Consider the following 19,024-nt stretch of genomic DNA (forward strand, 5'->3'; position numbering starts at 1 on the left):
ATTGTCTCGGTTCTGTTATATTCTGGTTCTAATACATTCAGTTTAATCCTAGTTGTCTTGAAACCTTAGATTTTTTTTTCTTAAGATTTGATTTACAAAGTTGAAATTTGTTTTTACTTTTTTAGTGAATTCATTTTACCAAATTTTAAACAGAATAACTCCTTATTGACTTATAAATATTAAGTGTATTTGGTATTTGATTAGAGGACACAATCCAGATATTTACATGCTGTAATAGAAACTGAGGAAAGAATTATATACTATCTCTGTAGTTGTTCAAGATCAGCTTTGCTTCCTGAAGATAATGACCTAAATGACTGACTCAAGAGAGAGACTTTTTCTTAGTGTAACAGATGATTCCTTCATGGAAGCTAAGATTCTTTCCTCAGATACATTGTTTTGCACATGTGCAGTAGGCGAAATGAACACTAATATACAGGTCAAGTCTTATAGTATGCCAAGAAAGAATGCATCCTGGACTGAAACCTGCTTAAATTGCTATGGGTAACTGTCACTCAAAAGCCAAAGTGAAAAACAAAAACAAATTCCTTTTTTTTCCTTCAAGGTACAGGGTCTTGCTTTGTCACCCAGGCTGCTGTGGCCTGGGCTCAAGCAATCTTCCCACCTCAGTCACCTGAGGAGGTAGAACTACAGGTGTGCCACCACCACACCAAGCTAATTTTTTTTTTTCTTTCTTTCTTTTTTAGAGGCAGGGTCTTGCTCTGTTGTCCAGGCTGGTCTTGAACTCCTGGCCTCAAGTGAGCCTTCTGCCTTGGCCTCCCAAAGTGCTGAGATTACAGGCAAGAGCTACCACACCCAGCTAAAAACAAACTCTAAAGGTTGTAGTTTCGTTTAAATACCCTCCAGCATTTAAATTTCCCCACACTTATAACTGTACTTGTTTCATTTTGTAATAGAGCAGAATCTACCATGTCACAGCTTAAGAATTTTGAAATTTCCTACACATTCAGGAAACAAATCAAACATTCATTTATGATAACCAGTTCTTGTATTTTTATGCAAATTAAACCATAATGTCTGGAATAAGTTAAACATTTTAAAACCATGTTAAAATTCACAATTAAAAATTTAAATGTTAGAAGAAATAGCAGTAGTAGTTAATCTACATTAAGACATCCATTAATGGCTAGTCAGTTTATATTAATAAAATAATATAATGTTTACAAATATGTAGCTCTTAATTAAAAAAAAAATTTAACTTACCTCATTTGTACTTCCCTGTGGCAAAGGCAGTTTAAAAAAGAGAAAAGAAAAGTATATATCCTGTTTCATTAACAGCATTATGATATTCAACTTTGTTTACAATATTAATTTGTGAGCAGTTAAGAACAAATACTGCAGATTTTTCAGTTTAGATTACATACTTTATCAGAATCTTTTGAAGAATCCAATTCTGTATTCCTCATAGGTTTCAGCATCATATTCTAAGAAGGTTTTGAGATTTACCTCAAATAGACCCTCTTCAACCTTTTGTGGTTGATAGACTATTTGAGACAGTGAGTGGCTCAAAGGATCCAATTTTTATTTCATTCTACTATTTATCTTAACTAGATGCTTCAAAGAGCACATGTTTAAATCCATGATTTTACAATTCTGTTATAAAGAGTATATATAAGTATGCTCTTAATGCTGAGAGAATTGTAGCTATTACTTGCTACTTGCAGACTATAAATGTTCAAGTCTTAAATCCAAAATTTTATGAAGAATCTCAACTTTAGCTTCACTGAATTCCCCTAAATTTTCATGAGGTAACTGATGATACTTTCAGAATGACAGTAAGTTGATCATTGTTCCAGGTGTACATAATCCCTTGTCCATAATCCATTACTTGGACAATGGACCATGGTGTCCCTGACTCCCTAGGATATGGGTAATTGGATAAGAAAAGACAACTAACCCATGAACAGCTAATCTAGAGGTTGATTGTTGTCTCATGCTATGGCCTGGCAAAAGTCCAGCTCAAACAGACAATCAGAAGTAATCTGATATTACTTTCAGGAGTTTATACTAAAAAGATTGATATGATGACTTGTGATAGTGATTCATATATGCTCCTAATGAAGCAAATGCTAGTCAAATGATACATTGTGAGTATGAAATAATATTAAGACATAATCAGGTCTTAATACTTAATAATACTTAATACTTAATAATACTTAATAGTCAGGTCATAATACTTCTTTGAACAGCTTTAACAATTTTAAGGCAAGAAAAAGTAAAAACACAACTTAATAGTATTTTTTAAAAGCATTGAAATATTAACTGGAAGATAGTTGCATAGGACTTCACATATTGTACAGTAATATAGTTAATTGTCTGTATCTTGATGGACTGTAAAGTTCTTGATAACTGGGGCCCAAGTCACGTTCATCTGTATATTTCCAACATCTAATGCAGGGCCTGGTTCATAGATGACATTCAAATGTGTGCTTAATTTAGCTGAGAATTAAAAGTATTCCTACCTGATCCCACAAAGCTGCAGCCACCTGGTCTATTACAGCTCCCAGCTCTCGGTATTCTCCAGAGTACCGGATGTATGCCCAGGTGCACAGGGTGATGAGGGTCAGTCCCATTATCATATTGCATAGGCTAGCTATGATGTCCAAACCAATGAATCCAGTCACACCAGCAATCACGTATGTGATAAAGATGACAACAAACAGCGTGGCTGGGGTACGAGCTGCATGGAAGATATTTTTGCTATCATTGTGCTTGATATACTGTATGTACAGTTCATCTATTTCACTTTCCAACTGCTGCAGGTAACGCCGGCTAAATTCTTCCCCGCCCATCTTCTTCACCCCTCGGAATAGCTTCACAGATTCTTCCTTAAGCTGCAGATGTTTGGTCTGCAAGTCACTAGGGGCCAGAAATGGTTTGTCACCACCACAAATCTGTATCAAATGTAGAAAATATTTGTTTATGCAATACAGAGAAAAATTATTAACTATCACATTTTTTTACTTAGCTAATTGAGTTTGTTAGAACACGTTAATCAGGAATCTGCATGTATGTTTTGTCAATCCACATATCCCTTTCTACCCTCCATATCCATGAGGAGTTACTATTTGGGACTGGTATTTTATAGGTGGCTTATATATATAAAAGTCATTCTTAACATTTATTTTCTTTTTGATATGGGAAATATTAAATAATATCCATGACTTAATTCATGGATTAAGATGAAAAGATGAAAAGGCATGCGTGACAACTGAAGTGCAAATGGAGTTCATTCACAGAATTAATCCAAATCTAAGAAAACTACTTATATCTATTCTAAGTACACTGAAGTAATTTTGACCAATGAAGTTTAATTGAAAACTATGATCAATGCTATAAAGCTCTAAAAGTAAAATTATGAAATACATTCTTTGGTAGTTTCACTAATTTTTGTTTGAATGGAGCCCACTGAGTATTTTCTTCCAGAAATTAACTAGAAGCATATCAAATGTTCTTAAACTACATTTTCAATTTTTTGAAAAGTTACAAAGGAAATCCCAGTTAACCATAACATTCACTTTGGTTACAGGCATACCTCAGAGATATTGTGTGTTCGGTTCCAGACCACCACAATAAAGTAAATATTGCAAAATAGTCATGAATTTTTTGTTTCCCATAAAAGTTATGTTTACACTATACTGTAATCTATAAAGTGTGCCATAGCATTATGTCTAAATAAATGTACATAATTTAAAAATACTTTACTGCTACAAAATGCTAGTGATCATCTGAGCCTTTAGCATAATCTTTTTGCTGGTGGAGGATCTTGCCTCAATGTTAATGGCTGCTGACTGATCAGGGTGGTGCTTGCTAAAGAATGAAGTGGCTGTGGCAATTTCTTAAAATAAGAGAACAAAACAGGTTAGCCACATCAATTGAATCTTCCTTTCATGAAATTTCTCTGTAGCATGTGATGCTATTTGATAGCATTTTACCCACCATAGAACAACTTTCAAAATTGGAGTTCTCTCAAACCATGCCACTACTTTATCAACTAAATTTATTTAATATTCTAAATCCCTTGGAAGGGCAGGGGGGATAAAGAGAAGTTGATCAATGGGCACAAATATACAGTTAGAAAAAATAAGACCTAAATGTTCAATAGCTCAGTAGGATAACTATAGTTTACAATAATGTACATTTCCGAATAGCTAGATGAGACTAATTCGAATGTTTTTAGCATAAAGAAAAATATTTAAAGTGATAGATATCCTAATTACTCTGATTAAATCTTTACACATTATATGGATATATCAGATTATATATACCCTTTAAATATGTACATCTATTATGTATCAATAAAAAATATTTAAAATACTGTCATTTCAACAATGTTCACAGAATCTTCACCAGGAGTAGATTCCATCTCAAGAAGCCACTTTGCCCATCCACTAGAAGAACTTCTCATCCATTCAGATTTTATCATGAGATTGTAGTGATTTAGTCACATCTCCAGGCTGCACTTCTAATACTACTTCTCATGCTATTTCCACCACATCTGCAGTTACTTCAAGTGAAGTCTTGAACCCCTCAAAGTCATCCATGAGGTTGGAATCAGCATCTTCCAAACTCGGGTTAATGTTGGTATTTTGATCTCTTCCCCCAAATCCCCAGTGTTCTTAATGGCATCTAGAATGGTGGATCCTTTCCAGCAGGTTTTCAATTTACTTTTCTCAGGTCCATCAGAGAAACCACTATCTATGGCAGTTAACAGCCTTATGAAACCATAAGATTTGAAAGTTGGTATTACTTTTTAATCCATGGGCTGCAGAATGGATGTTGTGTTAGCAGGCATGAAAACATTAACGTCCTTTTGTACATCTCCATCAGAGCTCCTGGGTGACCATGTGCATTGTCAATGAGCAATAATATTTTGAAATGAATCTTTTTTTCTGAGCTGTCTCAACAATGTGGTAAATAGAGTAGTATTATCCAGGTTCTTGTTCCATTTATAAAGCAAAGGCAGAGTACATTTAACATAATTTTTAAGGGTCCAAGGATTTTTTAGAATGGTGTAAAGAGCACTGGCTTCAACTTAAAGTCACCAGCTGCATTAGCCCCTAACAAAAGAGTTGAAACTTTGCAGCCAGGCATTGACTTCTCCCATCTAGCTATGAAAGTCCTAGATGGCATCTTCTTCCAATATAAAGCTGTTTTGTCTACACTGAAAATTTGTTTAGTGTCGTCGCGTTATTAATGACCTCAGAGAGATCTGGATAACTTGCTGTAGCTTCTGCATTCAGCACTTGCTACTTCACCTTGCATTTTTATGTTATGGAGATGGTTTCTTTGCTTAAACCTCATCAACCAACCTCTGCTAGCTTCATACTTTTCTTTGGCAGCTTCCTCACCTCTCCCAGCTTACATAGAATTGAAGAGAGTTAGAGTCTTGCTCTGGATTAGGTTTTGGCTTAATGGAATGTTGTGACTGGTTTGACCTTCTCTCCAGACCACTAAAACTTTCTCCATATCAGCAATAAGCCTGTTTTGCTTTCTTATTCATGTGTTCACTAGAGTAGCACTTTTAATTTCTTTCAAGAACCTTTCCTTTATATTCAGAACTTGGCTGGCTGGTGCAAGAGGTGTAGCTTTCAGACTATCTCAGTCAGACTATCTTGGCTTTCAACATGTCTTCCTCACTAAGCTTAATCATTTCTAGCCTTTTTGAAGTAAGTGACATGAGACTCTTCCTTTCACTTTAACTCTTAGGAGCCATTGTAGGGTTATTAATTGGCCTAATTTCAATGTTATTGTGTCTCAGGGAATAGGGATGTCCAAGGAGAGGGAGGGAGACAGGAGGATGGCTGGTCAGTGGACCAGTCAGAACAATACAACATTAATTGATTAAGTTCACCTAAGTGCACCATCTTTTATGGGCATGGTTCATGGTGCCCCAGAATAATTACAATAGTAACATTAAAGACCACTGATCATAGATCACCAGATTCAGTAAAAATGAAAAAGTTTTAAATATTACAAGAATTGCCAATATGTGACAGACAGGAAATAAGCACATGCGGTTGGAAAAATGGCACTGATAGATTTACTTGACACAGGGCTGCCACCAAACTTCAATTTGTAAAAAGTGCAGTAAAGTGGAATACAATAAAATGAAGTATACCTGTATTTGAGTTTTAACTATATCAAGAAGACTTTCATTCTGATTTGCCCTTTATGTCATAAACACCATTCCATATACTATATTTCCCTTGATTCTAAGATTCCATCAATTTTGGAGGCAATTTTAATTTTATAACATTTTTGGGGAAAAATAAAACCTATCATATTAGTAGGTAAACACAATACTTATTAGATTCATCCTAATTTGGAATGTAAAAATTAGGAAATATAGTATATAGAGATACTGGTCATTGAGGTTTGATTTTTTTTTTCCTAAAAGAGTTTATCTTTAAGAGAAATACAGGAATTGCAGAATATAAGGAATATAATAAGCACATTATTTTAGCCAGTAGATCATATAAATAATGAGAAGATCTGCCCCTCCAAAATGTGAACAAGGAAATACTGTATAAAGAGATAATTCATTTAAAGTGCCTTTAAAATTATGCATACATAATGTTCTTGTTTTTTAAAAATATTTTAGGAATATAATAAATAGACATGTGATACACATAGGCTGAGAAAAATAAGTCAAAGCCACCCCTCTGTATGTGTATACAGTGACATGGAAGGAAAAAAAGAATGAATTTGATGAAGAAATACTGGGTTTGCTTAAAACATCATTTAAAATATTCTTTAGCTCTTACCTCTTCCATTTTTTTGTTGTATGTGTCCTTGGCAGTTGCAACAGCTGCTAAATTATTAGCTTCTGCTGTGGCCTTTGGACAAAGTACAAAATATGATGTAAAATGCAGTTTATATTCAGTAAACTTCCACAGGCAGTTCATATTTCAAGCATCATGTGCAAGAAATGTGCAAGCAACCAAAGTCATCAAGTAATTTGAAACTCAAAATATCTCCACTACATTTTTTAAATTAGTAAAATTAAAATTTCAAAAGGCATACAACAGATTTTTACTCAATAAACCATCGTTCTTATTTTTTTTTAAAGATCCAAAGTCTTGCTCTGTTGTACAGGCTGGAGTACAGTGGTGCTATCATAGCTCACTGCAGTCTCAAACTCCCACCTCAGCCTTCCCAGTAGCTGGGATTTTAGGTGCATGCCACTATACCCAGAACTATTAAACCATAGAACTATTAAGCTATTAAACCATAGTTCTAAGATGCATTTTCATCTGGAAGATTTTTCCCCTAAAAAAATATATTTTAGCCTCATCAATTGCTGGGGAGGAAAAAAAATCTATAAACCCAAACTAAGGGGAAATAGTATATAGTGTATATTATGTTAATATATACTAGTATATAAATATATGTCTAAGTTTGAGGACTGCTGCTGATAGAACAATGTATCACTGATAACAAAAAAGAATAATCAAGAATTTAAATTGTAAACATATGTAAGGAAACAAGTTTTTCTTTTTATTTATTTATTTGAGATGGTGGTCTTGCTATGTTGCCCAGGCTGGACTTGAACTCCTGGGCTCAAGCAATCCTTCCATCTCAGCCTCCTGAGTAACTGGGATTACAGGTGCATGCCACCATGCCTATCTCCTTTTTAAAAAATGTTTAATTGTGGAGGCTACTTGTTTGAAACTTGAACCTGCTTTGCTACTTCTTATTACATGTGTGAATCTAAATCACAGTATGAATCTGTTTTCTAAACAAATCTAATAAAGAGAATGAAAACCCTTTGGTATGAAGTGTTTGTATCTCAACACAAGTAAAGCTGCTATGTGTTTATGTGGAAAAGGTTTAGAAGAATGCATAAATGGGTAAAGTTATTAGGCAAATCTTCCAATAAATAATTGTATCCAATATTTTTATTTGGTAATTCCTGATGGCCAGATTGGCATACATGTGAATACAAGCAGGAAAGCTTAGCTTAAGTGACAAGTAGTTTTAAAACTTCATGCCTCCTGATTCGTAAGTACCTGTAGCATGGATTTGGGATGTGGTAATTCTTCACCTTGATAGATCTTTATATAAGCCTAAAAAAAAAGGAAAAGATTCATGTTCAAGCAATTCCATTCAATATTTCTCTAATTCTATTAAATTGTATTCTAAGGTCTTGACATTTCAAAAAAAACTATTTTTAAGAACTTAAAACTGTTATCTTTTTCTTATACTTTAATTCCCTTCTTTCTTAGTTCATGTTATTTCCTTTTCCTGGAATGTTCTTTTCACACATCTCCACCTGCCAATTCTCCCCTTCTTAAAGGCTCAACTCAGTGCCATCCTCTTTAAAACTTTCTTAGGTCCCTCTGCTGGGAATAACCTCCATTTTTCAGTTACTCACAGGAATCTGTATCCTGCTGATGTCATAAGCTTTATGGAACAGAACTATGTGAGGGTCCTGAATCTCCTCCACAGTGTTACACACACTAAAAATTCAAATTTTAGGTAAATAACATGTCATTTATTGCTGAGAGTAATAAAGGTAAGTAGATCACATAGGAGGTAGATGACAGCATTTTAAATGACAAAATATGAATTTTAAAAATTGATATTTTAGTCCTTGGAGCATCAATCCACAAATCAGGTTGGTAACTGAAATTCTCTACTATATATGTAGGTTGGTAAAAAGTATTTGGTGCTGAGGTAAAGACGTAAATATAAATTTAAAATAATTCCACTTCAAATTGACCCTTGGTGCAGGGAGCAGGAAATGTGGAAGAATTTTCTTCAGTAAGAAGGTATAGTCCCTTTGAGGGGAAATCTTCAGAATGAAGGTAAAATTCAGTATAGATCATGAAACTTAGGTAACACCTTTTCCTCCAAAAGGCTTTTCCAACTCTTACATTTATATTTTAAAATATATTTCCCTCAAGATAAAAGGGGACATTAAAGTTACCTTTATGTAGTTTCCTTGAAAAATAATTTCAGAAAGTAAGCTTGAGTGTTTCATAAATTTAAAACCCTTTTTATAGATTCCTCATACATTTGCTCACATAGTACGAGTCTATAATTTTTGTTTGTAGGAACTACATTTCAATACATGTCTAGTCTAAGTACTCACAAATGCTCTAGAAATGAGAATGATACCTTGAAGTACTCCACCAGACCTCGGCAGGTGATTTTATTCCCATTGATCTCTTTAATATCTAGGCTCTCAGGACTAAGTAGCCAGGGAATCAGTATTTTCAAGTTTTTGATGAATTCATCATCTATTTCTACAAGTAAAAGCAAATCCATCATTATTTTAAAAATCCTATCCAGTCCTCTATGCCATAGAATAAAACATCCTTTGATTTCCTTCATTTCGTCCCCAGGGATAATGCCATCACTCGCTTCTCCATCATTGAAACAAGTCCAGAAACCTCTTCTCAGGGTAAATGATTCTCCTTGCCAAAAATTCCACTGCTGGTCTCTCTTATTTCCATGCCAGTTTTATATTTACCTTATCTGCCACCTATAAAATAGCTTTCTTGATAGTAAATGTTATGCATATAGTTTATAGCTCATTTATATAAACATTTCATGTCTTTTAAGTCTTGTCTGTGGTTTGATATAGAGAAACTCATAAAAAAGGAAAAGTCTAGATATTTACTGTCTTATAATTCATTCCCTCCAGAAAATCTATCCCTAAATTGTTCTGTGTTTAGTGTGGGTATCTTATAAGAAGTGTTTAGAATTGGATAAACTGTGGTAACTTGGACTCTAGAATTCAAAAAGATAGTGACGATGATGCTACCTCTAGTGGTGGAACTCAGCAACACAAAATAACACAGCAAACAAAAGCCATAGGAAGGGTGTTTAGAGGTAAGTCTGAGTTATGTACCTGTCATGTTTGGTATAACCCACAGTGTAGCAGTAGGTTCAAGCTTAACATTACATAAATACAGAAAATCATATCATCAGAGAAATCTTTTAACACAATGATAATTTCTTAAATCATTATTTTAAATATATGGAAAAATACACATACTATGTTTTAATATAAAAAGCAAGATATGTCCCTGACCTGCTAGGTATCTAAGTACATGCAGTAATTGTCTGTAATTTTGAAGAATCTTGATTTCAGCAAAGTCACTGAGTTTTCAGGCTTCAGGGCTGGTGATTTTCAAGGTCTTAAAGATTCAAACCTTAAGATTGTGTTTGCATTTTCCCTGTTATTATAGCCCCAATGTAGATTGAAATACTGGTTTATGTTAGAATTTATGTTTTCTTCACTTCTTTTGTGACATGTGTGAACATGATGCTGGACATCCTTTAAATTTACTTTGTTTTATGTTTTGTATCACTTTGAAATTCTAGTGAACATGATTTATGGTACCTACATAAAGAGTTTATACATAAACTCTTATGTATAAGAGTTTATTCAAATTTATTTTGGTGTTTGCATTGTACCAATTTTCGCTTGTAATTTTGCTTTTGCTACATATAGATTTATTCAAATGTATTTTTTATGGTTTGCTTTTTAGGTATCAGTATTCACTGGAATATAACACTGGTATTTGTATTTATGTTACCACATTCCTGTTTAGTGTTTTGTTGCCTGCAGTGTCTCTGTATTCACCAATACCAATGGGTTTCTTTTTCTGTATATGATTTTATGCTTCTTTTCAGCTTTAGTAGAATATTACTATATGTCTAGTATGTAGGAATTCTTCCTGAATTTCTGCATAAAACAAAGTTTTTTCCTTATAAAACCACTTTCTTCCCCCCAAATTTCCTTATAAAATTGGAATGAAATAAGACATACCTGTGTATTTAATGTACCAGCAAGTGTAGTATCATTAAAATAACCAGCAAATAACCACACATTTGGATTAAAAATATGTTCTGAAGATGGCATTATCCATTATTGTTCTCATTAAGACCAATGCTAGGTTTTCCAATTTGGGGTTCAGAAAATAAAGAGAAATATATTCGTAACATACATAGGTGGTGAGCTCTTGTTAATAGTAGTTGAACATGGTAAATACATGACCCAGAACATCTGCAGACCACTTCAGATCAATTTGCAGAGGCATATTAATAAGCTTTGGCACACTTGCAAGTATTCAATAAGTACGTGTGGATAGATGATGATTCCAAATGATGTTCTATTTTCATCATTTCTTCAGTAATTTTTGCCACAAGAGTAAACTCTTACAAGGTCTTTAGGGGCTTGGCCAAAGTGGTGGTGACCTGCTATAATAATTGAGGAAATGATGTATGCTTTATAAGAACTCCACAGGGAGATGCACCAGTGTAGTACTGCTGTATAAATTAACTAAGGGAGATATTTTCTCAGGATTTCCTGACTCTGCCAAGCTATTAGAAACATGTTCTTAAAAATAATCACCTTGCAATGGCATTTTGCTATTCTGAAGTCTAACTGCAGCTGTTAAGGAACAGCTCTATAACTTATGATATGGTTACCAGGTCATTCTCCATATAGTATTATAATTCAGAGCAATCTCAAAAAAAATAATTCCTTATTAATTAAAAGATTGTATTTGCTATGTTAGGGTAGGTATTCAGTAGATACCCAGTAAGAACTGGTTGAATGTAGGTAGCATGAATGAATATGTTTCAATGCTTTTGATCCTTTTTGATTTCCTATGTGAGAAGCTCTTAAATTAATAGTAATTAAATTTAATCATAGTATTATAGGTTTTTAATAACACTGGAAATAGTAACACTTGCAATACTGTGAGGGACCATAAACATGTAATTATAACAAGTATTACTATTGATAATGAGCTAGAAAGCTATTTCTGTAAATGCATGAAACAGTATGTGAGAAACTATTATCAAAGAACAATTTTTGTACAATTGTTTATTCAGAGACATTTCTTCCCCAGAGGCAACAACTCAGATGCCAGCCCACTGGAAAAGAGCATAGATGGCTGACAAGTAGATCCCCAGTAGAAATCACATCAAATTATAAGACTCAGGGTGGGATGGAAAAATAATGTAGATAGCAGACTTTCAAAACTGCTCAAAGCAACAGTGAGGCAAAGTAGACCATTTCTGCACACAAGAAGGACTTTGCAACTATCCCTTAAAAGTATAAAAGCCTCATTAAGATGGAGCTTTTATGGCAACTGAAGCTTCCCTTCACTTTTCTTTCTCCCAGGCTAGCCACTTTGGTAACTCATAACTTACAGGTAGCTGTAAACCAATTGTGTAGGTCAGTATATTTGTAGACAGTGAATAAAATACAATGGAGAACAAATCTGTTGAAAAGTGCAATTCCATATTTGCATGATTTATCTTAAGCTCTCTCCCTGAGCTCTTTCATTACAAAATGTATCAGTTAATTTAAGAACTGTGGCTGTATACTATAGTAATGGAACAAGCCAAAGTACTTTTTTATCTCAATAAAGGACTGTTGTTGAAGGCCTGCCCCTCCTCTGCCTGTTTATGGCTCCCAATTGCAGAAAAGAAAGAAAGGCTTTGTGGAAACCCTCTCTTTATGTAATTTATTCAAAACACATTGAAGCCATTAGGTAATTGCACAATATCAAGAGATCTGTGTGTCCACTAGTAGGTTGGAATTCATAAGTATGACAGTGAAATTATAGGATCCTGGCATACAGGATCCTATAATTATGTGCTTACTGATATCTATTCTGTTGTATTAATATAAAGGTAAGATAATTTAAAATGTGCATAAAAGCATTGCTGATGTTTGAGAAATATGAGACTATTTATGGTACTACCTGCCAAAATTAAATATAAGGTGTCTGAGAATAAATGCCATGGATACAGGAAGAAAAATAATACTTTTGCTTTTCAAATTCACATTTCATAAAACTGGATACAAGTTATGTTATTCTTTTTAAAAAGTAATTTTAAATCCCTCTGACAACAGTTGTGCTGAAAAGCTTGTAATGTCACTGTCCAGCCCTGGTATAATACAGAAAGGCCATAGTAAATTAAACAAAAATGGTATACTCAGTGCTAGGCTTATAAGTAAAAAAGTCAGAAATGTCTTTGTATTACCTTGTATTAAATAGGAAGCATATGTCTAAAGACCTGGTGACTATCTATTAGGGAAGATTAACTTCTGTTTCCCCAACTCCCATCTCTACCCCAACCTTTTTTAATTTTTTTATTTTGAATCATGTAATAGTCAAGCCTCTGTTAAAGAGATAATTACATACGATAAGTACATTTTACTTGAAAAACACTTTAGTGCTTTTTGATTTTTTCAGAAACTGGTCCTCATTCAGAGAGGATTTCATTTTTAACAATGCTTTTAATAATTTATAATTAAACTCTTCAGTAGCAATTTTATTTATTTATTTATTTAGAGACAGAGTCTCACTCTGTTGCCCTGAGTGCTGTGGCATCAGCCTAGTTCACAACAACCTCAAATTCCTGGGCTCAAGGGATCCTCTTGCCTCAGCCTCCCAAGTAACTGGGACTACAGGCACACACCACAATGCCTGGCTAATTTTTATATTTTTAGAAGAGACAGGGTCTCACTCTTGCTCAGGCTGGTCTTGAATTCCTGAGTTCAAGTGATCCTCCTGCTTTGGCCTCCCAAAGAGCTAGGATTACAGGTGTGAGCCACCTTGCCCAGCCGAATAGCAATTTTAAAGACCTGAATTCACTACTATGCAATGTTTCTTTCAAGCTCTAATTACCTAAGTTAATACAACATTCCAATACTACAGGTATCTATTTTTCCCCCTTATGTAGATAAGGCAAATTAAGTATAAAGACATTAAGAAACATTTCTCAATGCACAGAGATGAGAGCATTAGGGTTGTGCCCTCCCAGGTGAAGGCAGGATTTGCCCTATTTCCCAGGCAGTGCACACATTCGGTGCCCACAGAACCCCCCTGCTCACTGAGGAGGAGCTCCAGCACCAGCCAGCATTCCCAATTCTCACATAAGTGGATAAACTGAACTATCAGCCATAAGCCCAGTGGATAAAATGACACTTTTATAATCAGACTAAATGATGTAAACATTCATTAAAAGACAGACAAACCTTTCAGTTTTCCATCAAAGTTTGGGTTGGTAGCTACTTTTAAGCCAGGATGAGGTAGCAGAAAACAGGAAATGTTGGTGAAACAGGAATGGATGTGTTTTCGAACATTCTGTAGTTCTTCATGCTGGTTCCCTGAGACCTACAGTAAACAATTCTTAAGTTTAAGCTACTTTCAACATAAATCAAACAAAGGAATTCTGTGGGATCTTATATTTGCTATGTCTGTTTGGTCCCACAGTGATAAAAACGACATGACAGGGCTACTACTAAGGAAAGAAGAAAGTCTTAGGTGAATTCGCCCACACAGCCATATCTAAGTAGCGGGGCAAACATGTGGCTTAGTTATTACAATTAACAAGTGTTTGCCCTTATGCTAACTCAGATGGGCCTTCTCATTTTTTAATACAAATTAGTGGGGTTTTTACTCTAGCTAGTTCATACAAATTCAAATTTTAACTCAAAGTACTCATAAGAGACACAAATCATAATATATTCCTACCTTCTTTTCAGGAGATACTCAAGACAACCTCCTGTCACCAGGTAAGCATACATTTGCATTCTAGAAGGACATCTGAATAGTTGAGTGTTTACTTACAGGCTAAACTGTTTGCCTCTCCTCACCCTCCCTTTTTTAAAACATGTATTTGGCAGTTTGTAGCACAAACTACCCTAAAAGTAATTATAAACCTAATAGGGTGAGCTCAGAGATCCTAATTTTCAAGGAGCTTTTTAAAAATTTTTGGTTTTTCCCCCTGATTTATTAGTATGTATTTTTGTGATATCTGCTCAATGTAAACAATTCATATAATATTGAACTATCATGATGTAGAGAGTGGACGGCCTTCTGATTTTACTTTCTGTGAACTACCAGCAAAATGTTCTAAGATGAACTTTGGGGATTTCAAAATTAGATATTTCTATTAAATTGACTTTTAAACCTCTACTAAAACATGAATCTTAATATTTGTACTGTCAGTCTTGAAATTATTTAATCTTCAAAGTAAAAATTATATCTTTAGGAATAACTTATTGTTTTATAGCTATTTATAAATAATTCTTTTTATATCATAATTATTGATATTTAAAATTGTAACTCTAGAAGTAGTGTATTAACTATCACTCTTAGTTTAGTCATAGCGATACTATTAGAGTCAAATGAGACTGTGCCTACTGAGTATCGAATCAGCAAATCATACAACAAAAATAATTCTAGATTATTGGTGAAATTTCATGCCCCTAAATATCTAACAAACCTTGAGGCGTTTTTCCAAGAATTTGGCGCCACCATCAGCTCCATATGAAAACTCGTATGGGAAACTCCAGTCTCGAACAAGAAATATCAGACTCTAAAAAACAATAAGAAAGGATTGATAAGGGGACATTCAGGTGCCTCCCTCTGCTTTTCATTGAAGCCAATTATAATATCATTGCCATTTGATTAGTGTTTTTTACTATTAATGCATTATGGAATTAAAAAGCAAACAAAAGCTTTCAGTTTCTGAGTGGTCCCTCCCCTATAATGTCATCCTATATGTTGCCACTAAGTGTGAACAGAAGGCTGCCTACAAAATGCTAGGATGAATGCACCCTACTGAGAGATGAGACTTAGAGATGGCCCTCAAACTGGCTGAATGGAACTATGTAATTATAACCAGACTTTGTGTAGAACATGTTTTTATGAGTCTTCCTGTTTGATGGCTGTGAATGTAGGTATAAGATACAAGATCACCTTTTCTTTTTTAAAGAAATTATTTTAATGTTTTTATACAAATGATACATAAACACACTCATCATAAAAAGTTCAAACTACTAGATAGCAAAGAGAGAGGAAAAAAAATTTAAATATACCCCAAATCCCATCTCTTAGATTTAACCATAGTTAATATTTGATGAACATGATCCAGTCATTTCCCTAAGAATATACACAAATGGAGGAGGACTGGAGGGAAGAAAAAAGGAGAAAAATAATTTCATAGAGAGTGAAACTGTTTTATATGTGGTATTTTAAATAAAAAATATTAAATTAAAATATTCTTAGAATTAACTGACTAAAAGGAAAATGAGATGACATTTAAAACATTGCTAAATTTCAAGTAAATCATTTTTCACCATTACAAGTTCCAACAAATTCTTTTGAAGTTACGAAAAAAGATTTTGAAAAACATTGAGCTGAGAGTCAAATATTCAGCCTTTTGAATATTTTACTTGCCTGTTCCAAGACTGTTCTAATGTTTCATTACACTAGTAAAATGGCTCAATCCTTGTGGTGTTGCAGTTTTCACATACTTAGTATTTTTTTTAATTCTTGTTTAAATAGAGTTCTGTATAAGAAACTACTAATGATATCTTGAAATTATTCTGTATGGAAATATATTTAGAAAAGTAGTTTCTGAGCCACTGTTGTATACTTGGTAAGCTTTTTGTGTAAAAAATAGTTCACTCTTGAGTGTGCGAGTCCATTTGCAAAGAATTTCAATTATTCTTTAACATTAGAGTACATCATAATTGTAGACATTTTAAACATCTGTCGGTGGAGACTACTAACTACACAAAGAAGGCATGTTAGCCCTTCAGATTGAAAATGTATGTGACACTTTGGAGAACTGAAGTTAGTTAGATTCACAACCATTCAAAATATTGGCAGCTGATCACATTTACCTCTAATAAAATTAATGTGTAAGTAAAAAAAAAAAGGTTTACTTTTTAAATTTTTAAGTCATACACAAAACTGAACATATAATAAGTATATGGCTTAACAAATTTTCATAAACTGAACACACCATGTAACCAGCACCTAGATTAAGAGAGAGAGAATGTCCAGCATGCCACAAGCCCCTATTCCTGTTATCTTCTAGTCATCACTCCTTGCCCAAGGGTAACCACTAGCCTGACTTCCAACTAATCTAACCATAGGTTAGTTTTGCCTGTTTTTATAATTTATATAAGTAAAATCACACATGATGTATTGTTTTGGTCTGGCTTTTTCACTCAACATTACTTTTGTGAGATTCATCATATTATTGCATTATTGCTTATCACGCAGTCATTACTGCACAAATTTCCATTATGTGAATAATCATTCATTCTACTGTAGATGGGCATTTCAGTGTTTCTAGTTTTTGGCTAGTATGAATAGTGCTGCTGTGAAAATTCATGAGTCTTTTGGTTAACATATGTACACATTTCCTTTGGGTTTATACCTAGAAGCAGAATTACTGGGTAATAGAGTATGCATATGTTCAGGATCTGTTGATACTCTCAGTTTTCCAAAGTGCTGTACCAATTTATAGTCTTACCAGCAGTGTTAGAGGGCTCCTGATGTGTAACACCCTCTCCAACACTTGGTATTTTCTTTTAATTTTAACCATTCCAGAGGGTGGGGGTTAGTAGTCCATTGTGGTTTCAATATGCATTTCCCTGATGACTAAAGAAACAGAGCACCCATATATGTTCATTGGCCCTTTGTGTTCATTTTCTTTTGTGAAGGGCCTGATCAGGTCTTTTGTCAGTGTTTCTATTGGTTGTCTATGTTTCCTTATTGTTTTGGAGTCATGATTTTTAAATATATGTTTTGCTTTTAACTCCCTGCAATGAGAAATTAGCATTCTTAAACTTTGTCTTACCACTCTTCCCTTCCAACTGCTATTTTTTTGTTGTTGTTGTCGTAACTTTGAAATAAAACCAATAGCAGTTTAACTGTTTAAAATATATTAGCATTGAAAGATATTGCAAATGCATGTGAAATTGTAAGAGAATTTATATACATGCTACTGCTAAGTGCTCCCATATTATCCTGAACTTCCCTTATTGTAATACTTAATACTAGAATTTGATGGACATATTTCAGCTGAAAGTAATGAAATCCAATTCCAACAGGCTTAAGCTAAAAATCAGAGAATTTATTATCGGTTTCATAACTGGAAAGTTTAGTGGTATAGTTGATTTCAGTAGGACTCAGAACACTTAAATGACATCACGAAGGCTCTTTCTCCAATCAGTCCTCTCTATGTTATGGCCAAGATCACCACTGAGATCCAGATTCATGTTCTGACAGTTAAGCAACACCAGTGTGAATCAATTTTTCATGATAACTATGCCAGGAAATTTCCAGGGACTGGCCCATCTTAGATCACATCCCCAGTCTAGAAATAATCACTGTAGTCAGACGATGGGATGGTCTGAATTGGTAAGGTGTAAATGGCATCAGATACACCCGAACCAAAGGGAATGGATTCCCTACTGGAAAGAGGAGTTCTGCTAGAAGAAGGTGAGTATTGAGAACTAGACAGGAAAAAAAAAGATATTGACATCAGTACTATAATTTTATAGATTATTAATTATAGATGGTAAGCCTTCTAAAGTCAAAACTTAATCAAATTCTAGCTCATTATAGTATCTTTAGGACCTAGTACAATGCCTGGTACAAAATCAGTGCTTATAACAGATTTGTTGATAAATCTTTTCCTAATTTTTTAGTTATCAGTTTTATAATGTCAAGGTTTAAAATATTTAATATTGATTTAATATTTATCTGCTCTGTATTCATAATACTCAAAGTCATTTGGTTTTAGTTTTGTATCTAATTGGATTCAGTGCATTAAAAATCCTTTTGCTGCTAACTTCTCCATACCTGAGCTTTTACTTTGAATAAAATATAAGTTGGCTGAATTTTGCCATACAGTTTTTCAAGAATAGAGTGCTGTATTTCCTGAGTACTCACATTCTCGAGAATATTTTGTTGCCTTTATAGTTAATGGACAAATTGGCTGGATATAAAATTCTGGAGGTGACTCTTTCAAAACTTTGTCAATTATCATTCATCTGTCTTTTCCCATGAAATGTTATTAATACTATGGAAAATTCTGTGTGGACTTTCTGTCCTTAAAAGTTCCATAACTTTACTAAGTATATTCTCATAGTGACTGGAACAGTTTTACCTATGGATATAGTATGAGGATGCAAGTTTTCTTGAAGCAAGTTTTCTTCTATCAT

At 33.9% G+C, this 19,024-nt stretch overlaps 1 protein-coding gene across 3 annotated transcripts in view; it reads right to left on the reverse strand.

Annotated features, from left to right (window-relative positions):
* The window catches only part of ATL1 (atlastin GTPase 1), an 83,281-nt gene that overhangs the window by 3,673 nt on the left and 60,584 nt on the right, over positions 1–19,024 (reverse strand). For 2 of the 3 annotated variants that reach the window (XM_020285809.2, XM_012757894.3), the window contains 7 exons: positions 15,286–15,378; positions 14,033–14,171; positions 9,145–9,272; positions 8,034–8,090; positions 6,789–6,860; positions 2,484–2,915; positions 1,225–1,239 (listed from right to left, as the gene is read on the reverse strand). In XM_020285809.2, the coding sequence (XP_020141398.1) occupies positions 1,225–1,239; positions 2,484–2,915; positions 6,789–6,860; positions 8,034–8,090; positions 9,145–9,272; positions 14,033–14,171; positions 15,286–15,378 (936 nt within the window). The remainder of the gene's footprint in view (positions 1–1,224; positions 1,240–2,483; positions 2,916–6,788; positions 6,861–8,033; positions 8,091–9,144; positions 9,273–14,032; positions 14,172–15,285; positions 15,379–19,024) is intronic. The other variant, XM_020285807.2, reaches the window with a different exon arrangement.

Source organism: Microcebus murinus, chromosome 6 (genome assembly GCF_040939455.1).
Source record: "Microcebus murinus isolate Inina chromosome 6, M.murinus_Inina_mat1.0, whole genome shotgun sequence".
Lineage (NCBI taxonomy): Eukaryota > Metazoa > Chordata > Mammalia > Primates > Cheirogaleidae > Microcebus > Microcebus murinus.